Source organism: Anguilla rostrata, chromosome 4 (genome assembly GCF_018555375.3).
Source record: "Anguilla rostrata isolate EN2019 chromosome 4, ASM1855537v3, whole genome shotgun sequence".
Lineage (NCBI taxonomy): Eukaryota > Metazoa > Chordata > Actinopteri > Anguilliformes > Anguillidae > Anguilla > Anguilla rostrata.
Genome location: NC_057936.1, coordinates 66,291,836 through 66,311,290, shown reverse-complemented (window position 1 = coordinate 66,311,290; position 19,455 = coordinate 66,291,836). Strand labels below are relative to the sequence as shown.

Below are 19,455 nucleotides of genomic sequence, written 5' to 3'. Positions count from 1 at the left end.
AGTGGAGCTTGAACCAGCAACTTCTCGATATGTAGACTGTGACATTAACCACTAAGCCATGAATGGACTGGGTGTTGAAACTAGGAAATTTCTTGGGTGATAAAAATTATTAGTGAGGAAAAAAAGCAGGTTAATGAAACTTTCTCCGGGCAGGGCTTGAACCTGGATCCTCATGGGCCACAGACTGTAACATTGACCACTAGGCCACAAACAGACGAGCTGTGGAGATTGGAAATGGTTTAGGATAAAAAGATATGTGCATTTTGCGTGCGAACGTGAGATTTTGATTAGCCCGTGTAGGTGAAGGATTGGCTGGTGTTGGTAAAAGGTCCAATGGGGAGACATTTTGTTTGTGGACTAGGCGGCAGGAAGAAGAAGAAAAGGCAAAATCCCCTTAGTTTGGGGCTTTGTTGTCTGGACGTGTGAAGTTGTTCATGAAATCTGTTTGTTGAAATGGGGTCAGAATGTACAGAATTTAATGTTTTTAAGGGCTGAGAGTCTGTGGCTGTTGTGGTTATTTATGTGGGGGGAACCCTGAAAAGTGCCAAACTCTCGATGCTGTATAGGTGCATATCAAGGTCCATGAATAATACATTAGAAAAACAAATATCATTTCCAGAGAAAATTATATACTTGTAGATATAATAAAATAAGAAAAGTAACCTAGATCACACAGAATTAATTTTAACAAGACTAGGAAACCTAGTATATGGCTGGACCTAACACACATGATCCAGCCGACCAATGGTGTATCTTCATAACTCGGCTGACCAATGGTGTAACTTCATCAGTCAGTCACTCAGTCACTCAGTCAGTCACAGACATTTGCATTTGTAGGGCTGGCCCCGCTGTTGTTCAGTCGGTTAGGGGTCCACGTTCATTGCTCTCTAGTGACCCCTGTTGGTCGATTGGGTTCCCATGGACTGCATGCGAAAGTTGCGTATGAAAGGTCCTCCTCTGACTCTGTTCTGTGAGCTTAGCTGTAGTCTGTGGTGTGAAAATAAGCAGCTGGTGACACCACGTGTTTCGGAGGAGAACCTTGGGTGTCCAAAGTTACTCTCCCAAATCAACAGTGGGGTTCACAGCATGAGCATGGCTGCAGATGATTGGCCGTTCCAAACTGGGGTGGGAATTAGACATGCCCAGTCCCCATTGGGCTCCAAATTTGTTTAAAAAAACTAATAAAAATAACATGTGAATGGAGTAAAATATGAAATTTAATTGTGTGTAAAATATGTAATTGATGTTTATTATTATGATTACTGAACTCTCTTTTCTCCTTCTTCTCCTGTATCAGATTCCTGTCGGCTCAAACTGGACCCCAACACAGCATATCAATGCCTCCGTCTGTCTGAGGGGAACAGAGAGGTGACTTATGTGGAAGAGATCCAGTCATATCCTGATCATCCAGAGAGATTTGAGCGCCGGGCCCAAGTGCTGTGCAGAGAGGGTCTGTCTGGACGCTGTTACTGGGAGGCTGAGTGGAGTGGGGAAGATAAGGTTTCTATAGCAGTGTCATATAAAGAGATCAGCAGGAAAGGAGGCAATAATGACTGCACTCTGGGATATAATAGGAATTCCTGGAGTTTGCGCTGCAGTCCCTCAGGTTACTCTTTCTGTCACAATAGGCGTATAACTGAAATCTCTGGTCCCCCCTCCTCCAGAATAGGAGTGTACCTGGATCACGGGGCAGGAACTCTGTCCTTCTACAGCATCTCTGACACAATAACCCTCCTGCACAGAGTCCAGACCACATTCACTCAGCCCCTCTATCCTGCGTTTAGGGTTTGGAATGCTGGATCTTCTGTAAAACTATGTGATCTGGGATGAGGCAGAGAGTGAAGGGAAGATCAGCTGTAATTAAAGAGAGGGAAAAACATTCACATGAGACAAAACAAATTTATTGTAACTATTCAACACTCGCTCTCTTTAATTGCAGCTGATCTACAGATGACAGAAAATGAATTGAATGAAATTATAATAGAGGAGATCTCAATTCTGTAGGGTTTGAAATGGGCCCAAAATTTTCAGCCCAACCTTACATGACTCCGCCTTCTTTTCAGCCCAACCCTACATAACCCCGCCTTCTTTTCAGCCCAACCCTACATGATCCCGCCTTCTTTTCAGCCCAACCCTACATGACCCCGCCTTCTTTTCAGCCCAACCTTACATGACCCCGCCATGCTAACGTTAATGCTCCTGTTTTTCGGCTGCTGTATTTAAGCAGGGCATCACAGTATTAGCATTTTACAAACCCCACGCTTCCATCTGCAGCTCGATCATAACACCATGTAAAAGTTTGTCCAGACCTCAGATTTTCCTTTCGATGGCTGCTGCCTCATTTCATTCTCCCCTGACTATAACTTCTTTCTCCCCGGCTCTGAGGCGTCCATTCTGTCACTCACAGAGCTCAGCTTAGGCTCGCTGGCCTACTACTGCCATCCAGCTCACACAGCGCTCTGTGCTCAAAATTTAAAGGGCCAGCTACAAAGGGTCCAACCCCAACCAAGCCCTGCACAAAATGTCAGAATCAGGGCGTTCTGGTCAGGTTTTTTCAGACCTGGGTGAAAATTACAAGCTCTACGGTGGAGCAGTGACTTGCATTGTCGCCTCACGGCAAGAAGGTTTTGGGTTCGAATCCCAAGGGCCTTTCAGTGTGGGTTTCCTCCCATTGTTCAAGGACTCCAAATTGCCAGTAGGAATGAGCGAGTGAGTGAATGCTGTGTTTGCCCTGCGATGTATTGGCAACCTGTCCAGGGTGTATTCCTGTCTCTTGCCCACTGCATGCTGGGATAGGTTCCAGCACCCTCTGCAACCCTGACCAAGAATTAGCCATGTAAGAAAACAGATAAATGGGTGGAATATAAAAAGATAAAACCTTTTTCACATTTATGCAGACCCTGTCACTCTAATGCTTGTATTCCAATATTATAGTCAGCTCCATAATGTTTCGGGAAAAGACATATGTTTTCTTTAGTTTACTCTGTATTCCTCTATTTTAGATTTGTAATCAAGGTATTCACGTGTGGTTAAACTGCAGATTCTCAGCTTTTATTTAAGGGTATTTTATGCATTTTAGTTTCACCATGCCACACATTACCATGTGTGGGATATGTCACAGCATCATGGTAATGGCGTTTATATGGAGGTGCTGCTGAAAAATCATTAAGACACTTTTGGTTTTATGGCTGTTGTTGCATTGCATTATACTGGGGTGTGTTGGGTTCTACATGCTGTGATTGTTTACAAGAAGAATGAAATAAACAAATGGTTGTGGTAACACTCCATGTGACAGTCTGTGGTTATTGCTGTCTGTCGATTGGCTGTTTACTGTCTGATATGATGCATATTAAAAGGAATAGTTCTCTTTCCGGAGTTCATTATTATACAAGGACAGTTCTGGTGATTAACAATGTACAGACACTGTGACCAGAGCCTTGCCAATGAAATTGGTCGCCACAAAAAGACCTGGCTGGCAAAAGAGAAGAAGCCGTGTGCTCACCGCAATCTGAGGTGGAGACAGAGGCCCACTTCCTGCTTTCCTGCCCCAAGTTCCTCTCAATCAGAAATCAATATTTTCACAAATTCACTGCACAGATAAATCAATTCCAACACCAATCGGAGCCAAATAAATTAGAAATTCTTCTGGGGGAAGAGGACACTGCGATGTAGGCGGGAGCTCAGTATGTCTCTGCCTGCCATACATTAAGAGAGGGTGGGGTCTAAATAATGGTGCTGTACACAATATCATCTGTGTTCATTACCAATACTGGTAAATTCATAAATTGTTATATTATGAACAAAATATGTTTAAACCTGGGTGTGAGTGCGTGTGTGTGTGTGAGTATGTGTGTGCGTGTATGTGTTTGGGGGGCTGTTACTTTTTTTTCTTTCTCCCCTCCTCTAGTTGTATTTTGTATGTCTCATTGCTTTTGCAATGCAAGTTTACTTTTCATGCAAATAAAGCACATTTGAATGTGAATTTGAATGAGCGAGAGAGAGAGAGAGAGAGAGGGAGAGAGAGAGAGGGAGAGTGAGAGAGAGAGAGGGAGAGAGAGAGAATAATACGATCCATGCTTAGAGCCTTACAGTGCGTGTGTGTGTTTTTGTATATTTGCGTGTTTGTGTACAAGTGTGTTTGTGTGTGGTGGGGGCGTCAAGTATGACTCTTTACTCCCTTTAGAAACTGGAAGCTCCCAAGAGCATGTAAGTAGATGAATTCAAGTAAGCATGAAGTGCAGTTAAATATATGTGCATATATTCCATATTTTTGCACAGTCATTCAGTCATGATTCAAGTTACTAAACAAACAATCACCACACTGTCATACGCGTGTTTGTGTGTGTGACGTTGACGAGTAAATCTCCACTCTCTGCTCAGCCTGGCCTCAGTCCAGCACCACACCTTCTGCGGCTGTGGGCTGAACCAGGACATCACTCCGTCTCTCTCTGTCACGCAGCTTCAGAGAAACAAAACTTTACTGTCAGAGAAACGAAACTAAACTCTGTCTCTGTCAGCGAAACGAAGCCAAACTCTGTCTCTGTCAATGTGAGCAGTCAAACATGATGAGAGAACAAGGGCCTTGTTGGTTTTGGTTGTACACCTTCACTGTCTCCCCAGCACGGGGCACCATGTTTGTGATCAGTCTCCTCTCCCAGGTTAGTGGCTGGGTACTGGACTGAGAGGACAGAGGGGGATGCTCATCTGCCAGATGAGAGATGGCCTTGTGATAGGTGTGTGTGCATGCCCAAAGACCACACCTCTCCCCCCTCCTCACTGCCCACCTCCACCTGTCTGCATTTCCTGGACTGCACTCATAATAAAGTTCAAAGAGTTGGACCCCTGTGTTTGTCACACCCCTTGTCGATCACACCTTTAGGGACACCCCAAACCCAGGGATCTGAAGGAGCAGGTACATTCTGAATAGCAGATAAATTACCCAGAAACCCTGCCCTTCTTTGGACAATATATTGACATAAAATATCAAAACAGTTGAATATATTCCATTTTTTATGATGAATCATGGCATGCAACCATATGTATGCTGGAAATAAATCTTAAACAGACACAGAATGCTGCTGCTGGGGTTTTTACTAGAACTAAGAAATGGGAACATATCAGTCCAGTACTCAAATATCTTCACTGGCTGCCTGTCAAATCTAGAATTGACTATAAGATCTTGCTGTTAGCGTATAAAGCTTTAAATGGTTTAGCCCCTGACTGTCTTAGTGAGTTATTTATTCCTTACTCTCCACCACGCTTGCACCTGTCGCAGGTGCCTGCTGAGTACCTGGACTGCTGAGTACCTGGACGCCTCCCATGAGGGAGTGGGGGCTGTGCTGTGACCAAGAGCCGCCAAGGATCCACACCTGCACCTGTGTGCCTTATTAACCCACCCTCTTACCCTGGCTGACCTGAACCATCTTCAACCTGGAACTGCTGGCTGTCCAGCCTGCCCTGGAGGAGTGGTGTCACTGGTTGGGAGGGAGCAGAACATGATTTTTTTACTGATCACAAGCACCTCGCCTACGTCCATGATGCCAAGAGGCTCACCCCTCACCAGGCCAGATGGGTGCTGCTCTTTAACCATTTCAGCTTCTATCTCCTACCGTCCAGGTTCTAAGAGCAGCAGACCTGACATAATGTCCTGAGTCTCCACTGGTAAGGAGAGGGATCCTGACCCCATTGTCCCCAGTTACCTCAATATGACTCCAGTCACCTGGGGCACAGAGACCATGGTAGGGGAGGAACAAAGGAAGGAGTTTGATCCGGTGGTAGTTGCCCTAATAACCGGTTGTTTGTTCCTAAATCTGCTCAATCTCAGATTCTCCAGCAGGCGCCCTCCTCCCATCTTATGGGTCACCCAAGTTCTGGGCTCAGCCTGGAGTTTGAGAAGAGGCGATTCTGGTGCCCGTCCGTGGAGGTGAATACTCAAGACTTTGTTGGCATTACCTGCCGACAGGTTGTCCACTCAGCCTTCAGCTGGTCTCCTCCAGCCACTGTCTAAATCTCCCACTCATGGTCCCACATCTCCATGGATTTAGTTCCCAGGTTACCGCCACCTACTGGGTTGACCGCTGTGTTTATAACTGACAGATTTTCCAAAGCTGCTGATTTTGTGCCCCTTAAACTCCCTTCTGCAGTGAAGGCAGCACTAAAGGAGTCTGGGGGTGTTTAATAACCAGTGTGTGTGCATGACTGTGTGCATGTGTGAGTGTTTATGTATGTGTGAGTGAGCTTGTGTGTTTGTGGATGTGATTGTATCTGAGTGTGTGTTTCTGTATGGTGGAGGAGGGGGTTAAGTATAAATCTCCACTCCTTTTAGAAACTGGAAACCATACGTATGTAAGTATGTAAATTAAACAATTAATATGGCTCAAAAATATGTTGATGCATTTCATGTTTCTGCCCAATCATTCAGTGATATTCATCACCATGGAGATTGCTAAACTATCACCACCCTGTCATATGTGTGTTTGTGTGTGTGATCTTTATGAGTAAATCTGCACTCTCTGCTCAGCCTGGCCTCAGTCCAGCACCACACCTTCTGCAGCTGTGGGCTGAACCAGGAAGTCACTCCCACACTCTGTCACACAGTCTTAAGAGAAACTCAACTCAACTCTGTCTCTGCCAGCGTGAGCAGCAAAATGGCTGAAGGTGGACGTGAAGATGTGGAGTGTGATGTCTGCACTGATGGAGAGCGCAAAGCCGTCAAGTCCTGTCTGGTGTGTCTGGCCTCTTACTGTGAAACTCACCTCGAACTTCACAATGAACTCAACCCAGGAGATAGACACCAGCTGACCGATGCCACTAGAAACCTGCAGGAGAAGATCTGCTCTCATCATAACAAATTGCTAGAGATTTACTGTCGTACTGATCAGCAGTGTATCTGCTATCCATGTACGATGGATGAACACAGAGGCCATGATACAGTCTCAGCTGCAGCAGAAAGGACTGAGAAACAGGTAAGGACTGAAACTCTTACACATAACACTCATGCTTTGTAAGAGTGAGGTCAGATGTTGGCACATTTCCACAGTATGTAGGTTTATGATCTGTGCTTTGTTGAATTTCATGAATACATTTATTGATAAGATTTCATTCTGAGATGTTTTAGACATATGAAAAAGTATTGAGCAACGTTGTGATTTCCAGGTCTGATATCTATGGTGATAAAGCAGTTAAACACGGCTGGAGCAGCTAATTCACTCACACAGTTTAGAAGCTTTATCTATACGGCCAGTACACTTTACACACTGACCGACTATACTGTCCATCAAACATGTTGCAGTACTTTATACAATTTGGAATATGTAAATGTGGTTGGAAAGTTAAATATTGTAATATGATATAAAAAATAATCTGTCCACAGGATAGGCTGGGGGAGACACAGAGAGAATTCCAGCTGAAAATCCAGGAGAGAGAGAAGGAGCTGCAGGATCTGAGACAGACTGTGCAGTCACTCAAGGTAGGTACTGACCAGGGGAGAAGACAACAGCTGGCTGCTGGAAGAGCCATTTCAGGGCTCAGTCAGGGCTCTCCTCCAGTCAGCCAGTGAGGAGCCCAGTGTTGAGCCACTTTCCAGACCTGTGGGGCTCAATCGCACTGAGCCACCCTGTGGTGAACAGGCTGTCTGGGGTCCCAGTAAGAGCTGAGTGAAAGGCCTAGTTAAAATGTACAGCCCTCCTCTCTGTGTCTCCTAACAGCGCTCTGCAAAAGCAGCAGTGAAGGACAGTGAGAGGATCTTTACAATGCTGATCCGCTCCATTGAGAGAAGGCGCTCTGAGGTGAAAGAGCTGATCAGAGATCAGGAGAAGGCTGAAGTGAGTCGGGCTGAAATACTCCTGGAGCGACTGGAGCAGGAGATTGCTGAGCTGAGGAGGAGAGATGCTAAGATGGAGCAGCTTTCACACACAGAAGATCACATCCATTTCCTCCAGGTAACATCACTGGCTCTCTGACAGTCTGCACTTTGTACATTGTACATACAAGGTGAGGCATTTTTCTTATTTACAAAGATCGGCTCCTGGCATCTGCATAGAAATCAGTATTGAGACGAGTTTGTTCTGTCTGTCTGTCTGCAGAACTGTCAGTCTCTCTGTGCCCCTCCTAGTCCTGGAGACTTTCCCAGCATCACTGTCAGTCCACACGTCTCTTTTGAGCCTGTGAGGAAATCTGTCTCGGAACTGAAAGAGCGACTGGAGGACGTCTGCAAGGAGGAATTAGTCAAAATCCCTCAAACAGGTTGGAACTACTGAAATACTTTTTCATCACTTCTTTCTTTTAAAATAATGAATGCTGACCTTAAGCAAATATAATCAACTGGACCATAAAATGATGTAGAAAATTTGTGTAGCGGTGAGGTCTCTGTTGTCACAAACACACAAAAAAATACACATACGTTAGCAGACAAACACCTACACTTACACACAATATTTCTGTTGCATAAGACATCAGCAGCAGGTCATAGTGTCTGTTTCTCTGAAATTCAGCCCAAGGTAACAGTAACTCAGTGTAGAGTATGAGTATAGTCAGAGTACAGCCCAAGGTAACAGTGACTCAGTGTAGAGTATGAGTATAGTCATAGTACAGCCCAAGGTAACAGTGACTCAGTGTAGAGTATGAGTATAGTCAGAGTACAGCCCAAGGTAACAGTGACTCAGTGTAGAGTATGAGTATAGTCAGAGTACAGCCCAAGGTAACAGTAACTCAGTGTAGAGTATGAGTATAGTCAGAGTACAGCCCAAGGTAACAGTAACTCAGTGTAGAATGATTTGTGGCATGACACACATCTGGAGGTAGTTTGTGTAGAATGCCACTGGTATCAGTTCTGAATGTAAATGCTCATGTGTGTCTTCTCATGTTAGCCTTCTACTGACAAAAATAATGATACACATTATGTTCTATGAATCAGACTATTTTATATTTACTTTATTCCTGAATGGGCGGTCATTTAAATTCATTTTATTGTTAAAATTGAATTTTGTTTCTCCAATAAAAATAAAAATAAAGGTTATCATTAGGAGCTCATCTTCCCTTGTGAACTCTCCCTACAGTGGGAAAAGTCCATATTGTAGAGCCCAGGACCAGAGAGGACTTCTTACAATGTGAGTCTGTAATTAAACATACATTAACGCAATGAAGCAACCTGAAAATCTAAAAACAAAATGACTAAAATATTATTTTATTCATATTTAAACTAAAAAACAGTATTTTCCATATTCAGGATAGACTTGCTTTTGGGGGGTGGGCGGGGGGGGGCACCTGGGGACTTGCAGTATGTGCAGAGAAACTGGGAGGGTGTGCCAGGATGTCAAGCAGGTGTTACTACCACCTGACTCGGGGCAGTGCAACATTGAGGGAGACCACACGTGAAACAAGATTAAATTAAAAGATTTACTTAACAAAATAAGTTACACAACTGCAAATACACAACAGCGTGTGACCGTACTCAAAGTGAAACTATGATGCAGTCAGTCAGGGTAAATGTAGGTGTGGTGCAAAAGTAAAACAAAACAACAAACTACAGAAAAGGTGCTGGTGACAGGGAGAGCGCTGGCCGAACCCAGGAGGTCCATATGTGCTCATCGAGGCCATCAGCTGGGCTCTCACACCTGGAGAACATGAGAAGATGAAAGCATAAATAGAGAGAAGCATGGAGGGGGGGGCACATGGCTGGAGGGACAGGCACTGCTTATCACTTTTAAGGCCCCACAGCTGAGCATGCTGGCAAAAAGGCTTTGTACAAAACGTACCTGTACTGCTCTAGACTGGAAGCGCTAACAGCAGGGTTGTGGCAGGAGGAGGGGTTTGCACCGTTAGCCTAAAATTAGAGACTGCTGTACGAATCACAGGGGTCTGGAGACCTCCAATGGAGGCTCATACACGGAGCTCTTGCTATGAATAGTCACCTGGCACATATTGATCTTGCGCTGGGGGAGGGCTGCCCCTTCTGTGGGGAGGAGGGGTTACTGCTCCATGCATTTGCTCATTGTAGCCATCTGACCATGTTCCTATTAGAGGACCTATGCAGGAGGTTTGGGCTTCATTTTGATAGTGGGGTCTCTGTTGTAGGCACTGAAAAAGTACATGTTGGTGCTGATCATCTTTTTGTTGGGGTCTCTAAACTGGCAGTCTCACACCTAAGACCAAAATAAAGGTGGGGCAGGTGATAAACCCAGTGGTGGCGTTTAGGGGGCAGGTGATAAACCCAGTGGTGGCGTTTAGGGGGCAGGTGATAAACCCAGTGGTGGCGTTTAGGGGGCTGGTGATAGACCCAGTGGTGGCGTTTAGGGGGCTGGTGATAGACCCAGTGGTGGCGTTTAGGGGGCTGGTGATAGACCCAGTGGTGGCGTTTAGGGGGCTGGTGATAGACCCAGTGGTGGCGTTTAGGGGGCTGGTGATAGACCCAGTGGTGGCATTTCGGGGGCTGGTCTCTGAGCTCTTGAGGCTTTAAGAGTATTTGGTGTGTGAGTGATGTAGAGTGGATGAGGATGAGTCTTATGCTGTGTTAATTGAATTTTACCTCACAAGGTTTAAAAATGTTTTCTCTATGCTGGTTCAAAACAATTAATTTGGACATCAATTTATTATTATTATTATTATTATTATTATTATTATTATTATTTTCTATTTATTTAAATTATTGCTATATTTATTTGGCTCTTGGGGGGAAATGAACATGCAGAGTGAGTTTCATGAATTTACAGGTTTTGGAATTTAAGTTTTATTATATATCTCTTTTAGGTTTTTTTTACTTGCATCTCATTTGTTTTCATTTGTTTTTAATGGTGAGGAAAGGCTTTCAAATGTCCTGAAATGCATGTTATTTTCTGTTTTGCTTTTGTTTTTAAAAACAATTACAGGAATATACACTCGGTCAAAAGTTTTAGAACACCCCCATTTTTCCAGTTTTATTGGAATTTAAGCAGCTCAAGTCCAGTGAATGACCTGAAATGGTACAAAGTAAAGTGGTAAACTGCCAGAGGTTAAAAAAAAAGGTTTAGGTTATCAAAAACTGAAAAATAATATAAATTTCAGAATTATAAAAAAGGCCCTTTTCAGGGATCAACTAATGGGTTAACAACTTAAGCTTTTCTGCAGCAATGGAAGTAAATTAAGCCTTGGAAATTGATGCAAACAATTCCTACAGGCGTCCCAACTTTTGTTGATTACTTATAAACACTCTGGCTGTATAAAATCAGTGTTGGAACAGACTGTATTACTACACCCTCCGAAGCATTATTTGGAAAATAATGCACTGCAGGAAGTAGTATATTCCTATCATAATGACAAGAAAAAAACAATTAACAAAGGAAGACAGACAGACCATTATAACCCTTAAAAGTGTAGGTCTTTCCTTTAGAGAAATTGCTAAAAAAGCCACAGTGTCAGTGAGTGCAGTTTCCTACACCATCGAAAGGCACTTGGAAACTGGAGGAAACTGACAGGAAGAGGTCCGGCAGACCCAAAGCCACAACAGAATCAGAATCAGAAGACAAGTTTCAGAGAGTGAACAGCTTGCGTGATAGGCGGCTCACAGGACAACAGCTTCATGCACAACTTAGCAGTGGTTGAAGTAAGGAAGACTCAGTTTCAACAAGAAGAGAAGACTTCAATCTGCAAGTTTGACAGGTTGAGTGGCAGTACGAAAGCCATTGCTAAAATGGCTAAATAAGAAAAAGAGGCTTCCCTGGACCATGAAGCACCGGCAGTGGACTACTGAAGACTGGTAGAAGGTTTTATGGCCCGATGAATCAAAATTTAAATCTTCGGTTCATCACGCAGGGTTTTTATATGCCGTCGAGTAGGTGAAAGGATGGACACCAACTGTCATACATGGAGGAAGAAGCGTGAATGTCTGGGGCTCTTTTGCTGGATCCAGAGTTGGCGACTTGCACAGAGTGACTGGCACCCTGAATCAAAAGGGCTACCACAGGATTTTGCAGCGCCACGCAATACCCTCTGGTCAACGCCTAGTTGATCAAAGGGTTCATCCTACAGCAAGATACTGACCCTGAACAGACCTCCAGGCTATGTCAGAACTATCTTAGAAGAAAAGAACAAGAAGGTAGGCTTCAAATAATGGAATCGCCAGCACAGTCTCTGGACTTAAACCCCATCGAGCTGGTTTGGGTTGAACTGGACAGAAGGGTGAAATCAAAGCAACCTACAAGTGCAACACATTTGTGGGAACTTCTGCAACAGTGTTGGGAAGATCTTTCCGAACAATATTTGACTTCCATTGTAGAACGAATGCCACAAGTGTGTTCAGCTGTTATATCTGCAAAGGGTGGCTACTTGGATGAGTCAAAAAATTTAGATTAAATTGTGTTAAACAGTGCGATTCCATGATTTCTTTTTTTAATCTCAATTGTTTATTTGTTCTATGCTGTAAGTTCAGAGTACATTGAGACAACTGCGTAAATTTCAATAAAAACTGGAAAAATGAAGGTGTTCTAAAACTTTTGACCAGTAGTTTAAAAAAATGTTTTGAGTAGTGTGAGTGCATTTATGTTTATGTATATATTTACATGAACATTTTTACATGGTTTAAATAAAATGTTCAATGTGAGTCTGTAATTGCATGTAAAATAAGAGAAAATGGCATAGAAAATTATATACATTCATAAATAATAAAATAAGAAAAGAAAATTACATCACACAGAATTTATTTGAAAAAGTAGGCAGTGCTAAGTCGGTTAGGGGTCCATGTCCATCTCCCTGCTGGTCGATTGGGTTCCCATGGACTGCATGCGAAAGTTGCGTATGAAAGGTCCTCCTCTGACTCTGTTCTGTGAGCTTAGCTGTAGTCTGTGGTGTGAAAATAAGCAGCTGGTGACACCACGTGTTTCGGAGGAGAACCTTGGGTGTCCAAAGTTACTCTCCCAAATCAACAGTGGGGTTCACAGCATGAGCATGGCTGCAGATGATTGGCCGTTCCAAACTGGGGTGGGAATTAGACATGCCCAGTCCCCATTGGGCTCAAATAGAAATAACATGAGAAAGGAGTAAAACATGAAATTTAAATCTTCATAAAATTGATGTTTATTATTATGATTACTGAGCTCTCTTCTCTCCTTTTGCTCTCTCAGATTCCTGTCAGCTCACACTGGACCCCAACACAGTACACAGACTCCTTTCCCTGTCTGAGAGGAACAGGGAGGTGACCTATGTGGGAAAGATCCAGTCATATCCTGATCATCCAGACAGATTTGAGTGCTCGCCCCAAGTGCTGTGCAGAGAGGGTCTGTCTGGACGCTGTTACTGGGAGGCTGAGTGGAGTGGGGGAGGGGTTTCTATAGCAATGTCATATAAAGAGATCAGCAGGAAAGGAAGTAGTGAAGACTGTATTATGGGACATAATATAAAATCCTGTAGTTTGCGCTGCTCTCCCTCCAGTTACTCTTTCATGTACGATAACAGGAGCACTGAAATCTCTGTTCCCCCCTCCTCCAGAATAGGAGTGTACCTGGATCACAGGGCAGGAACTCTGTCCTTCTACAGCATCTCTGACACAATGACCCTCCTGCACAGCATCCAGCCCATATTCACTCAGCCCCTCTATCCTGGGTTTCAGGTTGATTGTGGGTCCTCTGTAAAGCTGTGTTGTCTGGGATGAGGCAGGGAGTGAATGGACAATTAACTGTAATTAAAGAGAGGGAAAAACTGAAAATTAATTTAATGAATGAAACAAGGAAATTAATTAATTAAATAAAAATAAAGGGAGGCTAAGCGCTGTACAGTTTGAAACGGCCCAAAATTTTCAGCCCAACCCTACATAACCCCGCCTTCTTTCATCCCAACCCAACATGACCCCGCCTTCTTTCAGCCCAACCCTACATGACCCCGCCTTCTTTCAGCCCAACCCGATATGACCCCGCCTTCTTTCAGCCCAACCCTACATGACCCCGCCTTCTTTTCAGCCCTACCCTACATGATCCCGCCTTCTTTTCATCCCAACCCTACATGACCCCGCCTTCTTTCAGCCCAACCCGACATAACCCCGCCTTCTTTTCAGCCCTACCCTACATGACCCCGCCTTCTTTTCATCCTGAACCTGGTCAGACTCTGTGTGTTGCAGTGTTTTGAAAGTCCAGCCCTGTCTGAACCCGACTTTGAGACACAAACACACTGTAGTTTGGGGCATCATCGGTGTTCTGATTGGAGAAGATGCAGTTGATGTCTGGGTGGGATCAGTGGATGGAGTTTGGAGGCGGGGCTTGTGCAGTGTGCTAACATTAATGCTCCTGTTTTGCGGCTGCCGTATATAAGCAGGGCATCACAGCATTAGCATTTTACAAACCCCACGCTTTCGTCTGCAGCTCGATCATAACACCATGTAAAAGTTTGTCCAGACCTGGGATTTTCCTTTCGATGGCTGCTGCCTCACTTCATTCTCCCCTGACTATAACTTCTTTCTCCCCGGCTCTGAGGCGTCCATTCTGTCACTCACAGAGCTCAGCTTAGACTCGCTGGCCTACAGCTGCCATCCAGCTCACACAGCGCTCTGTGCTCAAAATTTAAAGAGCCAGCTACAAAGGGTCCAACCCCAACCAAGCCCTGCATAAAATGTCAGAATCAGGGCGTTCTGGTCAGGTTTTTTCAGACCTGGGTGAAAATTACAAGCTCTGCGGTGGAGCAGTGACTTGCATTGTCGCCTCACAGCAAGAAGGTTTTTGGTTCGAATCCCAAGGGCCTTTCAGTGTGGGTTTCCTCCCGGTACTCCAGTTCCTCCCACTGTCCAAAAACATGCAGGTTAGGCTACTTGTAGATTCCAAATTGCCCGTAGGAATGAGCGTATGAGTGAATGGTGTGTGTGCCCTGCAATGGACTGGCAACCTGTCCAGGGTGTATTCCTGTCTCTTGTTCACTGCATGCTGGGATAGGCTCCAGCACCCCCCCCCCCCTACCCTAGCCAAGAATTAGCCATTTAAGAAAATAGATGAATAGATGATGTGTGGAATTTAACTTCAGTTTTGGACACATTTAAGCAGATCCAGTCATTCTAATGCTTGTGTTCCAATATTGCAGTCATCTCCATAATGTTTGGGGCAAAGACATACTTTTTCTTTAGTTTACTCTGTACTCCTCTATTTTAGATTTGTAATCAGGGTATTCACATGTGGTTTAACTGCAGATTCTCAGCTTTTATTTTAGGGTATTTTATGAATTTTGGTTTCACCATGCCACACATTACCATGTGTGGGATATGTCACAGCATCATGGTAATGGCGTTTATATGGAGGTGCTGCTGTAAAATCATTAAGACACTTGATTTTATGGCTGTTGTTGTTTTGCATTATACTGGGGTGTGTTGGGTTCTACATGCTGTGATTGTTTACAAGAAGAATGAAATAAACAAATGGTTGTGGTAACACTCCATGTAACAGTCTGTGGTTATTGCTGTCCGTCGATTGGCTGTTTACTGTCTGATATGGTGCGTATTAAAAGGAATAGTTCTCTTTCCGGAGTTCATTATTATACAAAGACAGTCCTGGTGAATAACAATGTACAGACACTGTGACCAAGCTTGCAATGAAATTGGTCGCACAAAAGACCTGCTGGCTAAAGAGAAGAAGCGTGTGCTACCGCATCTAGTGAGACAGAGCCCACTTCTGCTTTCCTGCCCAGTTCTCTCAATCAGAAATCATATTTCACAATCACTGCACGATAATCATTCACACATCGGAGCAATAAATTAGAAATTCTTGCCGGGGAAGGGACACTGCGATGTAGGCGGGAGCTCAGTATGTCTCTGCTGCCATACTTAAGAGAGGTGTGGACTAAATATGGTCTGTACCATTATCATCTGTGTCCATTACCATACTGGTAATTCATAAATTGTTATATTATGAACAAAACATGTTTAAACCTGGGTGTGAGTGCGTGTGTGTGTGTGAGTATGTGTGTATATATGTGTCTTTGTGTGTGTGTGTGTGTGTGTGTGTGTGTGTATGTGTGTGTGTGTGTGAGGATGTGTGTATATATGTGTCTTTGTGTGTGTGTGTGTGTGTGTGTGTGTGTGTGTGTGTGTGTGTGTGTGTGTGCGCGTGTGTATGCGTGTGTGTGTGTGTGTGTGTGTGCGTGTGTATGTGTTTGGGGGGCTGTTACTTTTTTTTCTTTCTCCCCTCTTCTGGTTGATTTTGTATGTCTCTTGCTTTTGCAATGCAGTTTACTTTTCATGCAAATAAAGCACATTTGAATGTGAATTTGAATGAGAGAGAGAGAGAGAGAGGGGAGGAAGAGAGAGAGGAGAGTGAGAGAGAGAGAGGAGAGAGAGAATAATACGATCCATGCTTAAAGCCTTAACGGTGCGTGTGTGCTTTTGTATATTTGTGTGTTTGTGTACAAGTGTGTTTGTGTGTGGTGGGGGCGTCAAGTATGACTCTTTACTCCCTTTAGAAACTGGAAGCTCCCAAGAGCATGTAAGTACATGAATTCAAGTAAGCATGAAGTGCAGTTAAATATATGTGCATATATTCCATATTTTTGCACAGTCATTCAGTCATCATGATTCAAGTTACTAAACAAACAATCACCACACTGTCATATGTGTGTTTGTGTGTGTGACTCTCTGCTCAGCCTGGCCTCAGTCCAGCACCACACCTCCTGCAGGTGTGGGCTGAACCAGGACAACCAGACTCCGTCTCTCTCTGTCACGCAGCTTCAGAGAAACAAAACTTTACTGTCAGAGAAACGAAACTAAACTCTGCCTCCGTCAATGTGAGCAGTCAAACATGATGAGAGAACAAGGGCCTTTTTGGTTTTGGTTGTACACCTTCACTGTCTCCCCAGCACGAGGCACCAGGCCACTTAATTACCGGTGTGTGTGCATGACTGTGTGTTTATGTGTGTGTGTGTGTGCATGACTGTGTGTTTATGTGTGTGATTGTGTGTGTGTGTGCATGACTGTGTGTTTATGTGTGTGTGTGTGTGCATGACTGGTTGTGTGTGTTTATGTGTGTATGTGTGTGATTGTTCCTGAGTACGTGAGTTTGTATGAGTGTTTGTGTGTGGTGGTGTAATGGTGGTAGTAGTAGTGGTGGTGGTGGTGGTGGTGGGGGGGGGGGGGAGATTAAGTATGAATCTCCTCTCCTTTTAGAAACAGGTTACACACATGAGTATGTCATTAAATGCTTTATATAGCTCAAAAAATATGTTAATGTATTCCATGTTTCTGTGCAGTCATTCAGTGATATTCATCACCATGCACACTGACATATGTGTGTGTGTGTGATATGAGTAAATCTCCACTCTCTGCTCAGCCTGGCCTCAGTCCAACACCACACCTCCTGCAGCTTTGGGCAGAACCAGGAATTCATCCTTCTGTCTGTCACACAGTTTCAGTGAAACAAAACTACACTCTCAAATTAATTAAACTACACTCTCTGGCAGCGTGAGCAGTAAAACGTTGTGAGAGAATAAGAGCCTTGTTGGTTGTGGTTGTACACCTTCACTGGCTCCTGATTAAACCCAGGGCTGATTCCAAGGTCCTCCTCTTCACCTACAAAGCCCTTCACCCTCTTGCCCCAGACTATATCCCGGAACCGCTCCATCGCTATATCCTTTCCCAGTGGCTCCTGCCCCTACCTCACCCTGAGTCCACAGGATCGCTCCAGTCCTGTCCCTCGCTCCACGGTCATGGACTGCTTCAGCCGTGCTCCTCCCCTGCCCATGCCTCGATGCTGTCTGGAGCTCCATATCCATCACTGGGCTCCTCTAAACTGCACTATTCTAACCATGCCATTTCGTCTTCTATTATTCCTGTTAGCGGTCACCTCAGCTGTAACCTGCTTAACCCATTTAATTGGCTGTGATAGATCTCCGATAGCTTTTCTGCTACATTCCATTCTATAGCGACTCTGCTACACCAGGCTGGCCAGTGGAGGATGGACTCCTCCTCTATAGCCAGGTTCCTTTCGAGATTTCTTCCCATCAGGGAGTTTTATTCTGCCACCGTTTGGGTCATTCAGTGATATTCATTGTGTAGGGTTAAGGTTAAGGGTTAGGGCTAAAGAAAGAATCATCAATCCCCCTTCGTATGCGTGGAGGGAGATGTGGCAGTTCCGGGAGGGGGCTGCCATTTTCCGCATGGAGAGAGACAACTTTACCCTTCCCCCTCATGGTTTTTGGGCAAAAACAATAAACTAAAACAACAAACTAAAATACCAAAGATAAAAGAAAGCAAAACTGAGCAGCAGCTTTTCAGCTGACCAGCTCCTCCAGCTTTTCAGTGGCAGGTGTTCTTTCTTTTTGTGCTCAGACAAACACACAAGCAAAGACTGCAAAATAAACTAAATAAATAAATGACCTTTAAGCACCCGGGCTGATTACCTAACTCAAACCAGGTGTGTGTGCTCTCTCCACTGGTATTTATGAGTAGATCCCTCTCTGCTCAGCCTAGCCTTTGTCTAGCACCACACCTGCTGCAGCTGTGGGCTGAACCAGGAAGTCTTATTCATTATTTATGTCCCTCAGTTTCACAGAAACAAAACTAAACTTTGTCAGTGTGAGCAGTAAAATGGCTGAAGGTGGAGGTTTACTGCATCAGGACCAGTACAGATGTGCGATCTGTCTGGATCTACTGAAGGATCCGGTGACTACTGCCCGTGGACACAGTTACTGTATGGGCTGTATTCAGGTCTACTGGGATCAGAATGAGCATACTGGCGTCTACAGGTATCCCCAGTGCACAGAGACCTTCACTCCCAGGCCTGATTTAAGAAAAACACCATGTTGGCTGAAGTGGTGGAGAAACTAAAGAAGACAGGACTCCAAACTGCTCTTCCTGCTCACTGTTATGCTGGACCTGGAGACGGGGTGTGTGATTTCTGCACTGGGAGGAAGCGCAAAGCCGTCAAGTCCTGTCTGGTGTGTCTGGCCTCTTACTGTGACACTCACCTCCAGCCTCACTTTGAATCTCCTGCCTTTAAGAAGCCCAAACTGGTCAAAGCTCTATCCTGGGTTTTGGGTTTATGATGGATCCTCTGTGAAACTGTGTTATCTGGGATGAATAGGAGATAAATATGTCTGTACTGTAATGATCCAATGTATGTGAAGTAGGCTGTGAAGCATTTCTTACTAAACAATTAAAACACCAGCCATTACTACAAGCCATAACAGAACTCGGGTATAAGTGCCAACTTCTAGTTTTTATATTTGGAAGCATTGGCCATGTCCACAGGCTAGTGGTCAGAGGTCTTAGGATAATGGGGCTGGCAAAATGGTGAGCAAAGCGACTAGCAAAATATTATAGGCAGTCGTGGTATATGGATGGAGAAGATGTTTCTTGTACCCATGATGTTTCTTGTAAGTGAAATTAAGATGCAAATGTCTAACCTGCATTTTGTTTGCTTTATCCCTACTGGTACTCTTTCTGCTACTCAAGTGAAGGCCTTCAGACAGCAACTGAAATATATTTGGGCCGTTAGGATGTATTTTATAAAATGTGGA

At 44.3% G+C, this 19,455-nt stretch overlaps 1 protein-coding gene across 12 annotated transcripts in view; it reads left to right on the top strand.

Moving 5' to 3' along the window:
• LOC135254203 (E3 ubiquitin-protein ligase TRIM16-like) overlaps positions 1-19,455 on the top strand; it is a 105,022-nt gene that overhangs the window by 20,680 nt on the left and 64,887 nt on the right. For 3 of the 12 annotated variants that reach the window (XM_064334263.1, XM_064334265.1, XM_064334259.1), the window contains exon 5: positions 9,057-9,107. The exons of 3 other annotated variants lie outside the window; for them this stretch is intronic. In XM_064334263.1, the coding sequence (XP_064190333.1) occupies positions 9,057-9,107 (51 nt within the window). Of the gene's footprint in view, positions 1-1,297; positions 3,283-5,516; positions 6,966-7,372; positions 7,469-7,706; positions 7,941-8,084; positions 8,245-9,056; positions 9,108-13,094; positions 15,378-19,455 lie in introns of those variants that run through there. 6 more of the 12 variants (XM_064334254.1, XM_064334277.1, XM_064334273.1 and 3 more) reach the window with 4 other exon arrangements.